At 45.8% G+C, this 20079-nt stretch overlaps 11 protein-coding genes across 11 annotated transcripts; 6 read left to right on the top strand and 5 right to left on the bottom strand. All coding sequences in view use genetic code 12, as the record gives it.

The window, feature by feature from the left end:
* Positions 1 to 59: 59 nt before the first annotated feature.
* Positions 60 to 1610, top strand: TRP2 (anthranilate synthase; the record flags this gene model as incomplete). The annotated part of the gene is made up of 1 exon (XM_002619185.2): positions 60 to 1610. One exon carries the CDS (start codon positions 60 to 62, stop codon positions 1608 to 1610), a length of 1551 nt encoding a protein of 516 aa, XP_002619231.2.
* A 712-nt stretch (positions 1611 to 2322) lies between these two features.
* On the top strand, positions 2323 to 3999 carry DOT6 (Dot6p; the record flags this gene model as incomplete). The annotated part of the gene is made up of 1 exon (XM_002619184.2): positions 2323 to 3999. The coding sequence occupies one exon, from the start codon at positions 2323 to 2325 to the stop codon at positions 3997 to 3999; it is 1677 nt and encodes a 558-aa protein (XP_002619230.2).
* Positions 4000 to 4126: 127 nt separating this feature from the next.
* Positions 4127 to 5143, bottom strand: FOB63_000380 (aminoacyl-tRNA hydrolase; the record flags this gene model as incomplete). Its single annotated transcript, XM_002619183.2, has 2 exons — positions 4127 to 4737; positions 5119 to 5143. The coding sequence occupies 2 exons, from the start codon at positions 5141 to 5143 to the stop codon at positions 4127 to 4129; spliced, it is 636 nt and encodes a 211-aa protein (XP_002619229.2).
* A 755-nt stretch (positions 5144 to 5898) lies between these two features.
* FOB63_000379 (uncharacterized protein) lies at positions 5899 to 7749 on the top strand (the record flags this gene model as incomplete). Its single annotated transcript, XM_002619182.2, has 1 exon — positions 5899 to 7749. The coding sequence occupies one exon, from the start codon at positions 5899 to 5901 to the stop codon at positions 7747 to 7749; it is 1851 nt and encodes a 616-aa protein (XP_002619228.2).
* A 107-nt stretch (positions 7750 to 7856) lies between these two features.
* Positions 7857 to 8366, bottom strand: FOB63_000378 (uncharacterized protein; the record flags this gene model as incomplete). The annotated part of the gene is made up of 1 exon (XM_002619181.2): positions 7857 to 8366. One exon carries the CDS (start codon positions 8364 to 8366, stop codon positions 7857 to 7859), a length of 510 nt encoding a protein of 169 aa, XP_002619227.2.
* A 793-nt stretch (positions 8367 to 9159) lies between these two features.
* SMI1B (Smi1bp) lies at positions 9160 to 10353 on the top strand (the record flags this gene model as incomplete). Its single annotated transcript, XM_002619180.2, has 1 exon — positions 9160 to 10353. The coding sequence occupies one exon, from the start codon at positions 9160 to 9162 to the stop codon at positions 10351 to 10353; it is 1194 nt and encodes a 397-aa protein (XP_002619226.2).
* Positions 10354 to 10517: 164 nt separating this feature from the next.
* Positions 10518 to 11846, bottom strand: DIE2 (dolichyl-P-Glc:Glc(2)Man(9)GlcNAc(2)-PP-dolichol alpha-1,2- glucosyltransferase; the record flags this gene model as incomplete). Its single annotated transcript, XM_002619179.2, has 1 exon — positions 10518 to 11846. One exon carries the CDS (start codon positions 11844 to 11846, stop codon positions 10518 to 10520), a length of 1329 nt encoding a protein of 442 aa, XP_002619225.2.
* An 829-nt stretch (positions 11847 to 12675) lies between these two features.
* FOB63_000375 (uncharacterized protein) lies at positions 12676 to 14455 on the top strand (the record flags this gene model as incomplete). Its single annotated transcript, XM_002619178.2, has 2 exons — positions 12676 to 13636; positions 13875 to 14455. 2 exons carry the CDS (start codon positions 12676 to 12678, stop codon positions 14453 to 14455), a joined length of 1542 nt encoding a protein of 513 aa, XP_002619224.2.
* Positions 14456 to 15347: 892 nt separating this feature from the next.
* Positions 15348 to 16328, top strand: FOB63_000374 (uncharacterized protein; the record flags this gene model as incomplete). Its single annotated transcript, XM_002619177.2, has 1 exon — positions 15348 to 16328. One exon carries the CDS (start codon positions 15348 to 15350, stop codon positions 16326 to 16328), a length of 981 nt encoding a protein of 326 aa, XP_002619223.1.
* A 993-nt stretch (positions 16329 to 17321) lies between these two features.
* On the bottom strand, positions 17322 to 18161 carry ARD (Ardp; the record flags this gene model as incomplete). The annotated part of the gene is made up of 1 exon (XM_002619175.2): positions 17322 to 18161. The coding sequence occupies one exon, from the start codon at positions 18159 to 18161 to the stop codon at positions 17322 to 17324; it is 840 nt and encodes a 279-aa protein (XP_002619221.2).
* A 1321-nt stretch (positions 18162 to 19482) lies between these two features.
* FOB63_000372 (uncharacterized protein) lies at positions 19483 to 19740 on the bottom strand (the record flags this gene model as incomplete). The annotated part of the gene is made up of 1 exon (XM_066102350.1): positions 19483 to 19740. The coding sequence occupies one exon, from the start codon at positions 19738 to 19740 to the stop codon at positions 19483 to 19485; it is 258 nt and encodes an 85-aa protein (XP_065958535.1).
* Positions 19741 to 20079: the final 339 nt, after the last annotated feature.

The following is a 20079-nucleotide window of genomic DNA, read 5'->3' as shown; positions in this document are numbered from 1 at the left end:
CATCTCACTCATTCTGAGTCAGACTCGCCCCACCACCAATAATTTTTCTGTAAAACACAATGCAGACAGATATTCAGCCCCTGCTTGCAGGTTTGGCCGAAATAGTTGCCCAGGACAAGGACAATGTTTTGCCTCCCAACATCTACCCGATCTATAAGTACATGGCAACAGAAGATTTGACTGTGCATCTGGCCTACTTGCGTCTTGCGGATTTAAACAATGACAAGCGGTCGGAAACTTTTTTGTTTGAGTCGTCTGTCAATGGTGACTCTGTCGACCGGTATTCATTCATCGGGCTCCGTGCAAGGAAAATCATCAAGACTGGTGACAACGAAGCGGTGTTTGCACCTGAATTCTGTAATGTTGATCCGATTTCCGTTTTGGAGAAAGAACTTTCCAACTGTCGCCAGGCTCAGTTGCCCGGTTTACCTCCGTTGAGTGGAGGTGCCGTCGGATACATTTCGTATGATTGTATCAAATACTTTGAACCGAAAACCCGCCGTGATCTCAAAGACACTTTGCAAGTTCCTGAAGCAGTATTGATGCTCTGTGACCTAATAGTGGCATTCGACCATGTGTACCAACGTTTCCAAATCATCAACAACGTCCACGTGGACCCGGAAACTGATTTGGAACAGGCTTACTCTGCGGCAGTCAAAGAGATACGCTGGGTAGAGCAAAAGTTGAAGGAGCAGAGACCATTGGAAGAGTTGAATCCTCATCAACCACCCATCCGCCCTCACCAGACATTTACATCGAACATCGGTGAAGAAGGTTATAAGCGTCACGTAACCACATTGAAGGCCCATATCAAGGCGGGCGACGTGATCCAGGCGGTGCCATCGCAGAGAGTTGCACGCCCCACATCGTTGCACCCATTCAACATCTACCGCCACTTGCGTACGGTCAATCCATCCCCATATCTTTTCTATGTTGATTTGGTGGACTTCCAGATCATAGGAGCACTGCCAGAGCTTTTGGTGAAAGCAGACAAAAAGAGTCAAATCACCACCCACCCAATTGCAGGAACCATTGCAAGAGGGAAAACTCCCGAGGAAGAAGAACGCAACGCGCTGATTTTGCGTTCGTCGTTGAAAGACCGTGCTGAGCACATAATGTTAGTGGATTTGGCACGGAATGATGTTAACAGAGTCTGCACTCCCGAAAGTAACCGTGTGGAACGTTTGTTGACCATCCAACGCTTTTCCCATGTGATGCATTTGGTTTCTGAGGTCACAGGTGTACTCCGTCCTGATAAAACCCGGTTTGACGCTTTCCGGTCGATTTTCCCCGCAGGCACTGTGAGTGGCGCACCTAAGGTGAAAGCAATGGAAATCATCGGTGAATTAGAAAAGGAAAAGAGAGGAGTATATGCTGGCGCTGTCGGTCATTGGGGCTATGACGGGAAAACCATGGACACATGCATTGCTTTAAGAACAATGGTTTACAAAAACGGCGTGGCATACTTGCAAGCTGGTGGAGGCATTGTTTTCGACAGTGATGAATACGATGAGTATGTGGAGACGATGAACAAAATGCGTGCCAACAACGACACCATTGTGCAAGCAGAAAAGATCTGGATTCAAAAAGTGGGATCGGAGGAGGCCTAATTATTTCGTCTGATTGCAGTCATCCTAGTGTTTATAGATGTAATAGCACTTGAATGTCAGGCATGAACTCTGTAAGGTAGGGTATTCTTGTACCTCACGAGAATTGAAGGATCTCTTCTAAAGGGCACGTTTCGTGGATTTCTTGACACACATGAGTCGATCCACGATACGCCTAAATGGTTTGTGACCATGTAATGTGTAAGCATAGAACCCTTTTTATCTCAGCGTATTTCAGGATGCATTCAAGCAAATATAAACCGTAGTCCTTGTCAAAGTTTCTGACTCACATTAAGCGAACGAAATCAAACGTCACTTACGATAACTTTATCATCCTTTCGTTCAAAATCTTTCAAAAATCCAACGTGTACCCTTATTTGTTATCTCAGCGACTTCAGAAAGTTTTCTATTGCTTTAAACATTTTAGATAGTCACCAATTACCATGTTTGTGCCAAAAACTGAAAAGCTTAAAAAGAGCAGCATCACTTGTTTATATACTCTGCCTTCTAATTACAGCCACGATTTTTGTCTGCAGGAATAAAAATTGCCTCAATATAAATAGATAACTCCCCAACCTTTTTTTCTTCACGTATGAGAACACAAGAACGACATTTTTATTGTTGCAATTGTGGGGTGGCTGCGAAAAGCGATTGTAGCTAAAGTTCCATTTTCGCGGCCCGAGACTTCGTGGCGTCACGTGCGCGCGTCGTCGAGATGATCATCACCACACGACTCGACGTACCCACACCCAATCTCGGCACTGACCGCTTACACAGCCGTACATTCGATTCCATACTGCTGGCGCTCAAAAACAACATGGCGAACGAGTCTAGCGATCCTACGCCTTCGGCATCCCCTCCGTCAAAGAACTTTCTGAGGACCCCAACTTCGTGGGACGCACTGGATGATGTGCTCTTGATGCACTTGAAGGACAATCAGAAGCTCGGGTGGAAGGAAATCGCGTCCCATTTCCACAACAGAACGCCCAATGCGTGTCAGTTTCGCTGGCGGCGTTTAAAAAGCGGGAATTTGAAGAATCCTCCGAAGAGTGCCGCCGCGATTGGTAGTCTCGCGGCAACGTCCATAACGGAGACCCCAAGCCCTTCTCAAGGACCCGGTTCTCCAGCAGGCCTGGCGCCCAAAAAAGCCCCCAAACGACGCAAATCTGAGACACCCACTTCATCATTGGCACCGGTGTACTCTCCTTTAGCCAACACAACCTTCACTGGATATGACACGGTGTCGACAGCGCTTGCCGGTTTGAGCGCTTTGTCGTCAACCCTGGGTGCATCTGTAGGATCACAACAAAGTGGACTTATCAACACCACGTCACACCCCCAGACTTTTGACAATCTGCCCAAACTGGATGTGGCGTTAGACCCTCAAACACACAGCGCAGCAGCCGCTGGCACATCTGGAGGCTACTTCACTGACATTTCCGTGGATCCTACGCTGAACTTGCCTCATAATAGGCCGCATCCAGTGCCGATGTCACTGGGATTGACGCCTCGGTCATCCAACGTTGACCAGCACACAATGCCAATCCATAATAATTCCATCATTCAAATAGTTCGTGATGATCGCACATCTGTGTCGCTGCAACTGCGGCATTCCATGCTGAGTCTCCCCTCAAACTCCATGAACATTCCGCATCACCAGCTGAACAACAATGCGTTGGCCCACTTGCCAGTATTGTTTGGTGGTAACAGCATCAGCGGGCCTTCAAGGAACACTTCCATATCAGGACCCACGGGACTCCCACATTTAGCGTCCACTCTCTCCAGCATCAGAAATGGCTCCATTGTCGGTCCTCCTCAAGCATATTTGCGTCGTCTGTCAATGCTGGTGGTACACACGGAGAGAAGAGGTTCTGAAAAGGATGTCAAGAATGAAAAATCTAAGGTAAAAGAACAAGAAAATGAAAAAGAATCGGGCGAAAGACTGGAAACCCCCAAAAAATCAGCTTCAACTCAGCCAATTTTCAAGTTGCCCTGGTCCATGGAGGAAGACGAGTTGTTGATCAATAGGCGACGGAAGGAGTTATCTTTTGCCGAGCTTTCTATTTTACTCCCCCAACGTACTGAAGGAGAAATATGGGCGAGAATCGATGCATTAGAGCGTCTTCGTAACGGTCATCGTGCACTGATGTCTCGGGAAAATCGCAGGCGCCGGCAATCTCTGTTGGGATTGGATGACGTTGACGATTTCTATTCGGAAGTCGATTCAGTTATAGGAGCAATTGATAGTGACGAGGATGATGAGGATGAAGATGCACTTTTGGATGTTGATGACAGTATATCGGGCCAGATGAAGAGGGCGAGAAAACGACGGGCGTCTTCGGCTGTTAACCCGCTAAGTGTTCGTGATAACATAAGGCGCCGACTCCACTAGCCTCGATGATTGTTGAATGTTGTATCTTTGGGAAAAGCGGAACTTGTCGTTGAAACGATTTATTTTCATTGGCGGGGGTCTAGAGCTCCCCGGATGTGTAATGACAACGAGCTTTCTATGTACAAAACTAGTATAACTTTAATTCGCCTGTGATCTGATCCATCACCAACTTTGGGGCAGGCCCAAGTCCAAGGACAGTAGCGGTTCCAGCAGCAATCTGAGTACGTCCAGCATCATGAACAATGTAGGCATTGACACCCAACGACATGGCTTTGGCGAACAAGAGATCCATCTCCTCCTGGTTAGGCACTTGCAATGTCACTTTTGCTTGACCATTGCCTCTTTCCCATCTTCTAAGAAGCTCTGGATTGTAAGCAGCACTGGAGGAGTCTGACATCTTCTTATAAAGTGCCAAGGTGGCGTGTGAACATTGAGCGGCGGCTTTACCTTTTCCCATTTTTAAGTCTTGACGTACAACCAAAGTCATGCGCACCTCACCCGGAATATCATTAAGGGCGGTCGAGTCAATATCTATTTCATCTTCAGACTCATACTCTGATTCAGTACCTGACTCTGTGCTTTCTGTGTCAGTCTCAGAACGACGACTAAACCGTTTCCTAGTAATCGAAGTACGATTCAAGAAGCCATGTAGCGAATAACCCGCTGCAAATACCAACACTCCGAAGGTTGCAAGTTGTGCTGAGCAAGAGTGTCCCATTTTTTGATACTTGGAAATTGCTGAGCAAAGGCATTTCTTAATTCCATGTAACTGAAGGCACGTGATCTATTATAGAGTACCTAATGAAAATAGAAGATTAATTCCAGTCAAATCGATTTCAAACTGCAAAAAAAACCAAGCAAAGTTGCCATAGAGAAGAAAGATGTACAACTTTTATTCTTGACACGTACCCAAGCGTCTACGATCTTCATAGTGCCACTTTGCCTGGCAAATAATACTAAGGCTGTTTATAATGTGGTGGCTGGAAAGATAAGTGAAATACCATTAAACTAGAAGAAGAGGGTTGCTTTAAATACCTATGGTAACTCGTGGCTGCTAATATTTTTTTTGCAGCCACATGAGTATATAAGGAGTACGATGACCCAGAATCTCAAACATACGAAACCTGCATGTAGAAAGACACATGTCTACTGCCGTTTCAACTACCTAATCATCCTTCAGATTCCACAAACAGATTGATGAATCTAATTTCACGTGTCATCAGCCTCTGTGCTCTAGCATACGGTTCATTCTTATTGTTTTTTGCTTGTCGGAATGATTTCTCAAACTATAACATCGTGGCTCGAACCAGTTGTATCCAATTGAATTACGTGGTGTACCCTATGTGGGATCGTTATGTCCATCCTCTGTTGACAAATGTTGATGAGAAATTCGGAATCTCTGAACTGATAAATCCCAAGTTTGAAACTTGCCATCTTCAATGGATCGCTTTTGACGAAAAGCATCGCATATCGTATAAGTTAGATCTGTGGTGGACATCCGTTCAAGTGTGGGCCAACAGGAATATTGGCCATCTTCAAGCTTTGCTTCATCTGCGTACACTGTACTATATCGCTAAGGTACAACTGATGTACGAGGGTAAGAAGCCTATGATAATGTACCGATGGGAGACTTGTCGTAGCCGCTCATCTCGTGTTGTTGGTTTTCTTTCCACGAAAGCTAGACTCAATATCTCATTGTTTTTAAGAGCATCAAAAAGACATGCTCAAAGATCACTAGAGCTCTATATTGGTCCATCATTACGTACTATCACGAAGCGCATCCACGCGAACGCGCATGTTCAAAAGATATTAGCCACTCCCCAAGTTCAATGGTTCTTCAAGCATGTAAAGCTTTTGGTCTCCTCATTGATGGATAAGTCCAGCCACTTTTCGATTACCATGCAACAAAAGACAGATTTCTTGCGGTCTGAAGTCTATAATTTAACTCGTTCTGACAGGTTGAAGCAAAGATTGAAGGGCAATTTACTGGAGACCAGAGTGATGCAAAGTCCGGAGATCACAAGAAATACTACCCAGGAATTTGAAAACTCTGATTCTGATGAAAGTGATACGGAGATTGAGTACATCACTGTAACACAGACATCAACCGTCACAATAGTGGAGGAAGAAACGAAAAGTCCTTCCATCGAATCTCATAATAATATTGCAGAGCCTAAGCCTGAGGAGGAGACGAATGGATCTTCGATTGAATCCCAAAATATTTCTGCAGAGCCCAAGGCTGAGAAGGAGTCAAAAAGTTATACTGTTGAGCCCAATAATAATATCGCAGTGCCTAAGATCGAGGAAGATAATGTTGAGGCTTATGGAATGCTCTCACCAAAGGCACAAGTGGAACAAGAAATCGAGTATTGGCGGAACAAAGTTCTGAAAATGATAGATTTATCTCAATCGTCCCTTGAAACAGAGCTGAAGCCATTTTTAGATACCATAATTGGGGACTTGAAGGACAGAATATCCGCCAATTTTACAAAATTGCAACAGGAAAACTATTTGCGTTATAAGGTTATGGCTGAAATGATTTCATCTATTGATAAAGACTCTGAAACACTTATTACGACAAAGGAGATCATTTTATCTCCCGAAGTGGACAGACAAATGATGAGAGACCGAATTCTGGAGGCTCGTGAGGCTGTGGAGAATTCCATGAAAGATGTTGAGGTGGTTTTGAATGAAGCTCATGGGATCATCATGGAAAAGTACTTCGAAGTGGCACAAAATACGATCGATGTCTTGGAATCTTTTGCAGACACTAAGATTCTTGAGTTTTCCAACTCGTTGTCTGGATTGTTGACAATTTTGGAAAATAGTGTTGATTTCGAAGATGAGATTAGCTGGAATGCGTGGAAGGAATTCCATAAGATCAAGGAGCTGATTTTCAATGCGAGAGACAAAATACTCGATGAAGCTCACACATACAAGTTACAACCCCGCGGTTCTATTAAACCTCGTGCCTTGGAGCCATGGGCATTGTATTTGGATAACATTAACTTTCACATCAGATTCCTATTGAGTGATAACGATGATTATTTGAAGTTGGTGCGAGCGAAGGCCAATGTAGCCTACCAAATGAGGGAAGGCTTGACCAGACAATTGGAGGAAATACAAGAGCAAGCTGCACAAGAGAAAGCAGAACAGGAGAAAGCAGAGCAAGATGCGCAAGAGAAGGCAGAACAGGAGAAATCAGAACAGGAGAAACCAGAACAGGAGAAATCAGAACAGGAGAACTTAGAACAGGAGAAATCAGAACGGGAGAAAGCAGAGCAGGAGGAAGCAGAACGGGAGAAAGCAGTACAGCAGGAGACCCCGCAGGAAAAGGCCGCACAACAGGAAGAAGAAGAACAGAAGAAATCTAACAATCCGGGCCTGTCAACAAGTATTGCAATGACAGTCGAGAGTTCAAATAAAGAGATTGAATCTGTGTCTGACATAGGCAGTGCAACCTTAGAAGCCATTGCTGTTAATACACAGGTACCTGAGGCCATCGCACAGCTGTTCCTGGAGCTCTCGAAGGAAGAAGACAATGCTGATGCGGACAATATCCCTGAAGTCACTTGCAGCCCCATTCTAGAGATTGCCACGGTCTCTAGTCCAAGTCAATCAACTCACAGCGAAGCCGAGAATCAGACTCTCGGTGCTCATGACCAGCATGATGTCACTAATTCTGCTGATTACGAACCAATTGAAGCAGATGAGTATTTGGAAGCAGGGGAAGCAGATGAAGCTTTTTGAGAGTAAAAGTTGAATACATGTTTGCGATGGAAACGACCTTGTGGTGAGGAAAGATTACACTGAAATAAAGGGCGACTATATTACTATAAACATATACGGATACGGATCTAGTCCAATTTAGACTTGATCTGCTCCTTCACAGTCTCGGCGTGCTCGATAGCAGAGGTCTTCAACTTAGAAGCGTGAGGCACGACCGTCTTGTGAAAGTGGCTTTCAAAGAAAGCGTACAACTCATTCACCTTCACAGCAATATGGTATTCGACAATCTCAAACAACTGGAACAACTTGATCACATATGGGTAAACGTGTTGCAAGTATTGAGCCTTGACCAAGTTGAGCTTGGCCTCAACTTGATATTGCTTGTAAAATGGGTGGGAGTGCACCTTGTCGCCAACAAAGGTGGTAACCGAGTTGACGTAGGGCGTGACCTTATCGTTAGCGGTGTCGACAGCGCCACATAACTTGTTGTGAGAGTGGGAAAATGGGTGGATCACTTTACCAAGCGTGTGCTCCAAAAAGCTCTCATGAGTGGATGGACACTTGTAAACGTAAAGATACAAAAAATAAAACACGAAAAACGACGCAGCGTAGCACTTGATCTTAGCAAAAGAAGTCATTATTGGTGGTCACAAAATTTCGAAACGTGAAATGTTGAACGTTGAGCAAGGATAAGAAGTACAGTAGTGCACGTGAAATTCAGTGCACGTGATGTTTAGAACATTTGCCATGTTTATTTATTTCCTATTTGGGACATGTTATGGACCGCACAATGGGCAAAACTCATCAACTTTTTGCGTCTCTGCTCCTAACCATCCATAATGTTAGAAACCAAATCATTCTTCAATGTGAAATTGTTTTGATCAACAAAGTTTGTATGCTATCATCCCAAAGCACTCATAATCTGAGGGATTACCCGGACGGGGGGTATATAAGCGCGCGCTTTCCCGCAACAAAATTTTTCTTCTCCAATTTGTTTACCACGAATAACTAAAACGAAACGCCTAGCGGAACTGTCGTGGCTAGACCAGCTGAACCAAAGCATGCCGTTCTGGTTGTGTGGAGGTTCAGCGAGACATGACCGCGCCCAACTTTGACGTTTATTGGAATTCTCTGGATGTTCTTTTTAGTGAGCTCTATCTGTAGTAAATGTCGCTCTTTTCTTTCCACGGTGTTAGTTTTGGTTTTTCCAGAAGAATTCCCGGTTTTTCGTGTTTTTTCTTTTCGATAGAATTGGCACTTCATGCCCGGGGTACAGATGTATCGTTTCTCTAAGACTCGTCTTTGCCAATTTGCAGCCGGTGAACCATGGCGCGTGTATTTCGTGCAGGAAATTCATTTTGCTACCGCGCGCTCCGATAATGGTCAAGGCATTTTATCTTCTTGGGCTCTGTCTAGTGTTTTGATTCTCCAATGTCGCTTTCTCTGCGAATCAAAGTGTTTTTCTACTCACTCAACGCGCCAGACAAGTACTCTGACTACGACTCGCGCAAATCTTTCAATCGAATTAACAAACCAAGCGCAGAAACCAGTCTTCTCTCGCACCACAACAATGCCTCTTCTGTTTCGTTGACAGGCTCCGTAAGTAATGCAGCAGTGGGCGATGGGGTCCACGAGATGCGTCTTGCGTGGCGGCACATTAAAAAATGGCTCCACAAACATAGCTCGGATTTGAATGACCTGTTGCTGACGCCTTGCACAACTGCAGATCTTAATGAGCTCCAAAAGGACTTGGGGGTCCGCTTGCCGCAGTGTGTGACCGAATTTTTCCTTCTCACCGATGGCCAGTCTTCATTTGACGACAATGGTGCTGGTGGCTTGATCTACGGTCTTAAACTCTTGTCCATAGACCAAATTGCTGTTCTTACGGAGAGCTGGCGCAAAGCAAACCAATCACTTATTGCACGGAACATGGCAACAACCCTAAAGAATACAGAGCAAGATGCAGACGCAACTTTAACGTCACTCGAGGGTGATTTGGGAACAGGGCTTCCCGAAAAAAAGCCAACTCTACTGACATCAATGCCAGAACAGCACTCTGTGCCCCCTGGAGCCATCTACCCTAAATATGTCGATGACATGTGGATCCCAATCATCACAGATGGTGCTGGGAATTCCATAGCACTTGACTTACTGCCCGCTTCAGAAGACGGAGAGAGCACTCATCTGCAATCTGGGCTTAGCGGAGCGGTATGGGGACAGGTTATTGTTTTTGGTCGCGACTTTGATACAAAGTTCAAGATCGCTGACAATTTCGGCGATTTTATGCTTATGTTTGCCAAAGATTTGGAGCAAGGCAATTGGGATCTCCGAACAACCTTGGACAACCAAGACATGGTATGTGGTGTAGATAGTGAGCTCGTGTATGTTGACCATGTTACCAAGAAGGAGCAGCCATATCTTGATGTTCTTCGAGAGAGATGTGTTAAGAACTGGATTGATTCCTTGACTGAGGAGGAACGCAAGCTCGAAAGCAATCGCACATTAATCGAACATTTGTGCAGCGCCTTTTCTTACCATGTTCCCAATGTCAGTGACAGACGTACAGACGATTTCATAAGTGAGAACCTAGCTGCAATTGATGCGACTACTGATGGTGACGATTGAGTGCTTCAAGAATGTACATACTCCCAACTGCATAATTAGAGAGCAGCGACTATACTTGGCGGAGTTACTACACCTACAATACAAGCACAAAATTGGATTTTTAGATACATTGGCGCTGCTGGTCATGCCAATGTAAATGTGAATTGATACTGTACGTTTAAGACTTACCAAATAATACGCTGCGGAGCGAGTTCGGTGGGCCACGAGAATTCATAGGAAAAAAAGACAATGAAAACAAGAGCGTTAATCAACAGATACCACACAAACTCCAACATATGAGTTCGCGTTCCTGGATCAGGTTTTGTGAATAGACGAAGCGTCACCAACGGAAGAATGTAATACCGAGGCTCAAATAGAGGCGAGGGCACCAACGTCAAAACGCAGGCTCCTGCCCAAGCTAATATACCCATGGGACCCAAAGTTAGGGAGGATGCGGACTGGGATTTCAAATGAAATACGACCCATGTGGAAAAATGGTAAGCAGGAACCAATAAGAAATTGGCATATGGTCTGCGGATAATCTTGCGGAAGATGTAGAAGGTGTAATGTCTGTTATCGGCGAGCAAAAAGGGGTGGACCACCGACAAATTAACAATGATGAAGTAAATAACGGCAAAGGCAACTGCAGTGAAGACTGTGTTGACCCCATTGCGACCTGTCACGGCAAAACGGAGGTACAGTTTCGCCGTGGACCAGGAAAACCAAAGAGGGGCCAACATCACAGCCAAGAAAGCATTGCAGTAGAAAATCTGCGTGCCATGAACAGTGACTTTGTGGTTGTCCTTATCACCAAATGTGATGCCTTCGTTGTACACGACAAACGCCGCAAAAAGACCAATGTTGATTGCAAAGGGAAGCAACAATGGCCAGTCACGAAGGCATTGGGAGAAGAACAGCTTCAACTCAGCGACAAAAGACGCTTGCCTTTTTCTGCGCCGATCGACAAACACCACGGCAGCGAAAGCGAGCCAAATGACATTGGTCTGGCGAAACCACATGCTGGCAAATGCGGCAACGTTGCATATTATGGCCCCTTTCGCTGTTGGGAACGTTGTTACTGCGAGTATAGCCCACACCACGAAGATTGTTGACCACACATCCGTATAGAAGAGGAAGAAATAGGTGTACAACAATGGGAGCGCTGCGATGTTGGTTTTCCAGTAGTTGCGTTCGAGCGCGCCCTGAAGGGCGAGCGGCAACACAAGCGTTCCGCCCAAAAGATTGAGCGCGCGAAGCATGGTGGTGCCGCAAGGCGCGGATACTCCCCACGCGGCCAAAACGCGGGCCCAAATCGCGCCTAGGACATAAAGCCCGGGCGGCGTGGTGATTTTGGGGTCCCACACCGCGTAATCGCTCGCACAGTACGCCTGCGCCTGGCGAAGATGGAAGTATTCGTCAATAAACGGGAGAGGAACGTATGTGCGCATACACGCAGCAATGTACGCGGTCATGGAAGTGAAGAAGGGCACAACTAGTGATGGAAGGTCCGGCATGGCTGAATAGAGATATTGGGCGAAGGTCTAGTTTGTGGGGATCGAGTTTGGTCGATTGCTTTCTTTCGTTTTGGGTCTTAGTGATATGTGTCTGTATGCCTTGTGTCTTGCTCTTTCGGGGTTGGGTCAATTGTTTTTCAAGTATGGTATCAATTGCTTTCTATGGTATCAATTGCCTTCAACTATGGTATTGCTTATGGTATTGCTTAACTATGGTATTGCTTTCAACTATGGTAAATACCAAAGCAGATAGACTTTCGGGCTAGTGGCTTGAGAATCGTTTAGTTGAGTTGCTTCCTGCAGTTACACAGGTTGATATGAACTATTGGGTATCACACTACCGACGACAGATGTCCAGTACTATCAGAAAGATGCTGTGGTAACGACTGTGCTATTTTGCGTTGTCTTTTTGAAAAAGTTCTGCGTCAACTTACATTGTACTTGTGATGGCTTTTGTCTTGTTGGACTTTTATCGTGGCCTTATCTGCGCGCATCTTTTGCACCCATTCTTTGTGGAGGTAAGCAGCGATTACGTTTGTGGTTTCTGGAAATTTGTCTTTATCGATTTTATTTGATCGGCGCCTTACATTTGTCTGTCATCTCCGAACACAACTGGAGGTCCTATATTGATGGAGCGGTCTGTCAGATTGATTCTTAGTTTGCTTTAGCCCACCAGATACATCTCTCGGACTGCAGTCTGAACAGCTACTATATAGATTCAATTTGGTTACACTCGGAGCAGCAGTGGAGGCCAATCTGGATTCATGGGATTTCATTTGTCTCATATCTTCATCCTTCAACTTCATACCTTCAATTACTTAGTTCAACTATGTGGCCGCGCCCAGGAGACTCGCGCGACCTCGCTCTTCTTTCACGCCCGCAATCCGCGCGCCCGCCCTCAGAATTGGGGTGCGCGCCCGAGCATCCAAGTGTACCTTTCCCACTTCTTCCCTCCTCGAGGCGCGAACCGCGCCCTCATTCAGAAACGCAGCCCAATTCGCAGCTCCGTGGTGCGAACAACGAATTCCGCCCTTTTTCTCAACAACGCTACATGCTGTCGCTTGAAGCATCTTTGGCCCAACTTTCCTTAGGCGCGGCTCCAGAGGCTAATTTTCCAAATACATCAGCAAATGCCTTTTTTCATTCAGAGCGGTTGGGCCAAATTGAAGACCTGTGTGCACCTGATTTTGCACACCCACTTTTATTGGGCGTACTTGCGCTTCCCTCGCGCACTTTGCACTATCGGCCCAAAACCGCACCTCTCGGCCGTTTTTCGCCTGGCCCACTGGCGCCAAAGTTTGAAAATCCCATTGTCTCGTCTCAGTTGTGCCCCATCGCTTATGTACCAAAGACAGCTGTAGCCCGGCCTCGAGCTCTTGTGGAAACACAATATTTGGTGGCACCTGGACTTGCACCTAATTTTTATTACAATCTAGTTTCTTGGAGCGCACCCAAGAAGGCTTTTGCCATTGGCATTGGCGAGGCTGTCTACTGGTGGGACGGAACAGGCGATATTGATCGTCTTGGAATGGTCGCTCTGGATCTGATATCTTGTGTGGCGTGTCATGGAAATATAGTAGCAGTTGCTTCGTGTGACGGTGCACTTTCGTTTCTGGGCGTGGGACGTCGCCTTAGGCGCCGATTCGGCTCAGCAATCCACTGCGTCCGGTTTCTTCCCCTTCCAAATTTCCTATTAGCAGGAACTGCTGCGGGCGAGGTTGTCTGCCTTTGTTTGCGAGAACGGGTGGAAATAATTTCTCGCTTGGATGGCTTATGCCAGCAAGTTTGTGGTATGTATCTGAAGAATGTGTAAGTTCAGTGTGGAACATTCGAATGGACTTAGAAGAGAATATGGAGAAAGTACTTCCATTTATGAATGGAAACACTTTACTCAGGGCTTATAATGGGATGCAGTCAAACGTACGCTTGATATTGTTGGTGCTTCTCTGTTATTTGCTGGTTCTCCTTTACGATTCCACCCGTGCTTGATCTTTTGGTTTAGTCCATATGCTTGATTACTAACCCCAGAAATTGCCGTCAATGCCGACGGGACTCGGGCTGCTATTGGTGGGAATGAAAATTTGGTTCTTATTTGGGACATTTCAGATCTTTCGTCTCCCGCTCTTTTGCACCGCCTAGAGCATACTTCTGCAGTAAAAGGTCTTCTGTTCTGCCCTTGGGCACCTTCACTTTTAGTTCTGGGAGCTGGAAGCAATGATCGACATATTCGGTTTTGGCATCTGTCTTCCGGGCTGTTATTGCGCCAATTTTTCACAGGCGGCCAGATTTCCTCTATTCATTGGTCTCGCTCCCGAAAGGAACTTGTGGCAACTTTTGGTTTTCTGCCCAACGGTCGGTTGGTTGGCGTTTATTCGTATCCTAAGATGAATCTTTTGGCCGAATTCGTTCCTGGGGAATCCGTAAGAGCCTTAAGCGCATCCATGGCTCCAGATGAAACGCAGATTGCCGTGGTCACAAACGATGGAACGGTACGAATGTACCGGCTCTGGGATAAACGGAAACATAACATAGTAGGGGGCCCGGGTGTCATGGGAAGTGCCATTATTGAAGCAGTGGAGGGTATAGGAGTGGGAGCATTACTAAGGTAGCAGAAACGGCGGAAACTGTTACGAGGACCACAAGACTAGGGGATGGATATTTCAAGAGATGATGATGGCACAGACGAATACAGGATCTTACCTCCAACGTTTCAATTAAGGTCTATCCATACTGGATAAATCGTCCATCTTCGTTGTTGTATGTGTTTTGGCCCTCTTCTGATGGTATATGAAGAGAACGACCATTGCACGATGCCATAGTGAACAGTGTGATGACTTTCGACCCCTCGATACTATACTGATTCCATACATAATGCTCATTAGGTCTGACAATTGCGTGGAAAGCTAAAACATATACCAACAGAGCAGGTTCATTCAGCCAATGCCATTGCTCAGATTATTCAGCGAAAGATTGAAAACTTTGTCTTGCTCTTCAATGACAACGAAATCTTCTACAACCGTGTGGAATTCCGACATTGGCTTTGTTTTCCAACTATGCTACGTCCGATTTTGGTATCACTCAATACATAATAGAGAAGGAAATTAATGATTAATAGCCCCATAGTTAACAAAGGTTTGCAACTATTCCGATGGCAGCTAGATTGTCTATTTTTCGTCTTCTCATTGCATTAGCATTCCATAAAAAGGCTTCTTCATCTTCTTTTTGCATTAGTATTCCATAAAAAGACGTCTCTTTGCTATGGAGCCTTTTGGTATTGTAGTTCTTTAACCTATTATGTGTGTTTTGACACAAAGTCCTGTCATACTTATTTTGCCCTCGCCAATCTTTGCCCTACTTGTGAATCGTCTCATATTTCACTCTTATTGATTGTGTCTACCCTTTTCCTACTCGTGGTATCTTATTTTCTGGTGTACTTGGTCGCACTCCAACATTCCTGCGCTCACTTTATTTTACCGATAAGAACATTAGACCCGCTTCATTATGGAAACCGCCCCGAAAGAAACTACCAACGCCACCATTCTTTTGATGGGCTTGCGCCGAGGCGGCAAGTCGTCCATCTGCAAAGTCGTCTTCCATAACATGCAGCCGCTAGATACCTTGTATTTGGAAAGCACCACCAAACCCATCAGCGAGCAGTTTCTGTCTCTCATTGACCTTTCTGTGATGGAGTTGCCGGGCCAGCTCAACTACTTTGAGCCCACGTATGACAGCGAGCGTCTTTTTGCAAGTGTCGGTGCGTTGGTGTATGTGATTGACTCGCAAGACGAGTACTTGAATGCGCTCACAAACTTGTCTATGATCATCGAGTACGCTTACAAAGTGAACCCAAAGATCCACATTGAGGTGTTGATCCACAAAATCGACGGGCTTTCAGAAGACTATCGCATTGACGCTCAGCGTGACATCATGCAGCGAACAGGAGACGAGTTGTTGGATTTGGGGTTGGAGGGAGTCCAGGTGTCGTTTTATCTCACGTCGATTTTCGACCACTCCATCTACGAAGCCTTCTCCCGTATTGTGCAGAAATTGGTGCCGGAGTTGCCCTCACTCGAGAACATGCTTGACAACTTGGTGGCGCATTCGTGCATTGACAAGGTGTTTTTGTTTGACGTCAACTCAAAGATTTACGTGGCCACAGACTCGTCCCCGGTGGATATCCAGACGTACGAGGTTTGCGCTGAATTCATTGACATCACCATTGATTTGGACGATTTGTACGTTGATGGAGATGGACGCGAGGCAAAATCTAGCGAAATCCGCTCCACGAGCTACTTGGCCAACGGCTCGGTCTTGTATCTCAAGCAAATGATCCGGGGCTTGGCTCTCGTGGCCTTGATTCGCAGTGACACAGAAAACGAGAAGATGGACGAGCTACTTACAGTTATTGACCACAATGTGGGGTTGTTCAAAAAATCGTTGATGAAAATGTGGGCCAGTGCTAAGTTTCAAACACAGGATTGAGCATTACCAGGAGATGCAAAGTGTATATTAGGAACAGAAGCGGGGAATAGTAAAGCTGGGCTTAACGTGATCGGATTCCTGTGCAAGAAAGATAGATTCGAGTCAAGAACAATGTTGGGCTGTGAAGCGGTAGGATCATGTACCAGAAAATGTATACGAGTACAGTCGTCAGAATGTATACCGAACTCTATGTTCTACAAGAGGCCCTGTTATAGACTAATGTCATCAAGTCAATGGAGAATTTCACAAACGAAGGCAGACCTTTGGACATGAATTACAATCGGAACAAGCGAAGTTATTACTTTTGTCACCGATTGCAATGACTATGAATTCAGTAGGAGGCTCCATCAACACTCAAATACTCCAATGGTCTTTAATTCGGTGAAGTGAACACATTGTTTCCCAAAAGGGAGATATTATCCGGAGAAAAGTCAAATCCTAAAAAGTTTTCATAGATCTACAGTTTTGATTGGTTAGTGATATGTATCTCGGTTAGTCGTAGAGACAACAAAATCCAATATGGCAAGTGCTGGCAATGTTCATGAATATCGTGATGTCTTTTCCCATACTGAACATATGGGCAGAAAATGAACCTTTTTATTCCACGAGAGAAGGTTAATCTACAGACGCAAATTCCATAAATGTACAATAAAGAGGCGTATTAAATCGCATATGTAAATGGGGCTAACTGGGTCATCACCGTATTAGAAACAGTAATGTGCCGAAATACTTGCCGATACGCTTTTTCGAGCCAAACGAGAGGGCCCAGGCAAATCTACTCATAGTCAGTCTATAATTTCAATTCTAATAAATATAACCGTGACGACAATCTATATTGTGTCAATGTAAAATCCATCATATCATCTAAACGCACCGTACAAAAACGTGAACGAAATCGATGTACATTAAACACAGCGGAGGCCCGCTCTATCAGTCATTAAGGGCCCAAGATTTTTTTTTTGGTTTTCTATTTTAATCCGTTATTTTTCTCCTTTACCAGCACTCGTAGCCACCATCGACAACCAAATTGTGGCCTGTTGTGTAGGAGGATGCCGTTTCGGAAGCCAAGTACAAGATGGATCCCACAAACTCCTTTGGTTCAGCCATGCGCTTCATTGGAATCTTGCTCTCCCATGCCTCCTTCATTTCTGCGTGGCCAGAAATGACGTTTTTCGTCAAAGGCGTAAGGATGTAGCCTGGAGACAAGGAGTTGACACGGATGTTGTACTTGGCCCATTCACAGGCCAAAGAGCGCACCAAGTGGATCACGCCCGCCTTGGACATGTTGTACATACATTGAGGTTGTGGGTCGTTGACAATGGTGCCGGACATGGAGCCAATCAAGATGATGGAGCCACGCAAGTTGTTTTGGATCAAAGGTTTGGCGAAAGCCTGGGCCACGTAGAAAGAGCCCAAGCCGTTGACACGCATGATACCCTCGGCATTGAGCGCTGGGTAGTCCTCGGCCGGGAAGTTCTCACAGTAGCCAGCAGTGTTGATCAACAAGTCGGCGATTTTGCCGTGGGCCTCGTTGATCTCGGCAAAGGTGGTGGCCACAGACTCGGCATCACCAATGTTGCAGGACCAGGCCGAAACCATTCCCACAGGAGAAGCTTTGTCGCCCTTCAAAGTGGCCTCGGCCCACGACAAAACACCTTTGGCTGCCTGCTTGGTGCGTTCCAAGTTGATATCCACCAACGCAACATCGGCGCCCTGGGCAACAAGAGCACGCGAGACCACGTGGCTCATTCCGCCGGAGCCGCCAGTAAGAATCGCCAATCTTCCGTCCAAACGGAAGTTGGGAACAACGTTTTCGTATGAGTATTCAGACATGAGATGGGTCAGTGAGCGACAGATGAGTGAATTTGACAGCAGAAGCTAGTGTTATCGTCCAATAAGCTGCGAAAGGGTCGGGAACAGCAAAGATTAGACGGTAGTCGAGAAAAAACCAAAGGAAAAATTTGGGCGCCTCCGCACGTTTATATAGGCGTGATGGGTCTGCCCGGGTGTCACGAATGGAAAAAGAAACGACGCTCTGTATTGATACTGTCCTGCAGACAAGCACGGGTCCCTCCTACTTGGCGCCCGGCAGGCAAAATTCCCGGGGTTTTTCTCGGACTTGGAGGGGTTATGGCCAACTCGGTCCAGGGCAATTGGGCGTGGGCCTAGCTGCTGCAACTAGGCCAGCGGCGTGGCCGGATTGGTCCGAGGCCCAAAAGTGGGCGAGCTAGCAGCGACATTTGTCGCTGGCATACCCCAGAATTGGGCGTTCTCAAGTCAGCGCGTCCTGCACACACTAACGGCGCCACTTTTCTTTTTCAGGCCTAACAACACCTCGCCCAAGAATGTGGGGAAAGGGGATTGCCCCGCCAAAAGGAACAGCAATCGCCCGAAAAAACCACGTTCCCTATTGCTTGATGTTGGGCCATGTGGGGGCACGCCGGGTTGTCCGAGCAACTTTCCGAAGGCTTTGACTTTTGGCCATTACGTCTGTGGACGGCACATAGCTGGCGCTTCATGCATAGAGCTGACCCTATCTTGCATGGAACTATGTCATACAGCGGAGCACAACCAGGCGAAGGGTTATTAATAAGATGGAAGGAAAAAGAATTGCACGCTTGTTGTGAATGGAATGTCGTTTCTACTGGCCTTGAAACTTCTGGCCTGGTGTTTGTGGCCTTGGTGTTTCATCGCTGTCTTCATCTTGATCTCATCTTACGACATTCTGCGCTTTTCTCGTCGCGCTATCAATCTCATGATTTTCCCATCCGTATTGAGCTCTATCATTAAGCTTTTACTGAATGTATTCTGTTTCTTCAGCTTCGCGCTTCTTCGCATTCTACTTTGTTAGTCTATTCTCTTCGTTCTTTCGTTCTTTCGTTCTTTTCTTTTTATCCTTTTATCCTTTCTCATCCTTTCTCCCTTTCTCATCCTCTCTCCCTTTTTCATCCTTGCTTATCCTTTCTTATCCTTTTCCATTCACTTCTCCCGTTAGTCACTTTCTATCAGATTCTCGATTCTCAATTCTCTTCAGTTGCATTCGCCTCGTTCATTTCTTGTTCATTTCTTCTTCATTTCTTCTTGTTTACTGCATATCACTATATCCCTTACATCACCAAACTGTCCGTTTGTGCATTATTCCTAGTTACTTTGATCACCATTGCGGTGTCCGCGGCTCGTCAGACTCCTCGTCTGAGCTTCCCAGATCCAAGTCCGGCAAGTCGTCATCTATCTCTGGTTTGGACACAGAAAAGAGCTTTCCCTCTTCCATGAGTATTTGGTTTTGGTACATTCCCCTCAATGCCTCAGGCACTTCGGATCCGTCGAGTTGCACTCCAACCCGCTGGAAATCAATGGCATAAACAACGCTAGCTGCCCATGCCACAAAGGTAGCCCACGTTAAAAGTCTCATCTGTAATCTTTTCAGGAGATTGGCGGTGTGCGATTGATAATGTGTAGGCGTGCGTGCACCAGTGTCATTTGCATGCACTTACCTGTCAAGAGGTGAAAGGTGGAAAAGAAATAAAATTACAAATGTAGTGTAATGTTGGCAACGGAAAAGTAGTGTGAAATGAGAAGGAAAGACAAAGCAAAAATCGTTGAGATGGAAATTGGCCTCTATTCTTTGTTTTTAGTAAGGTGCATTTCCCTCTATTTCTTGCACGTGGGGCCATTGGATGGCACTGGGGTAGGCCATTTGATGGTAATGGGATAGACCAATTACCGTATCGGAATCATGCCAGCTTGTACA

The sequence above is a fragment of the Clavispora lusitaniae genome (genome assembly GCF_014636115.1).
Source record: "Clavispora lusitaniae strain FDAARGOS_655 chromosome Unknown tig00000003_pilon, whole genome shotgun sequence".
NCBI lineage: Eukaryota > Fungi > Ascomycota > Pichiomycetes > Serinales > Metschnikowiaceae > Clavispora > Clavispora lusitaniae.
The sequence above is the reverse complement of the archived record's forward strand: the minus strand, read 5'-3'. Positions and strand labels throughout refer to the sequence as shown.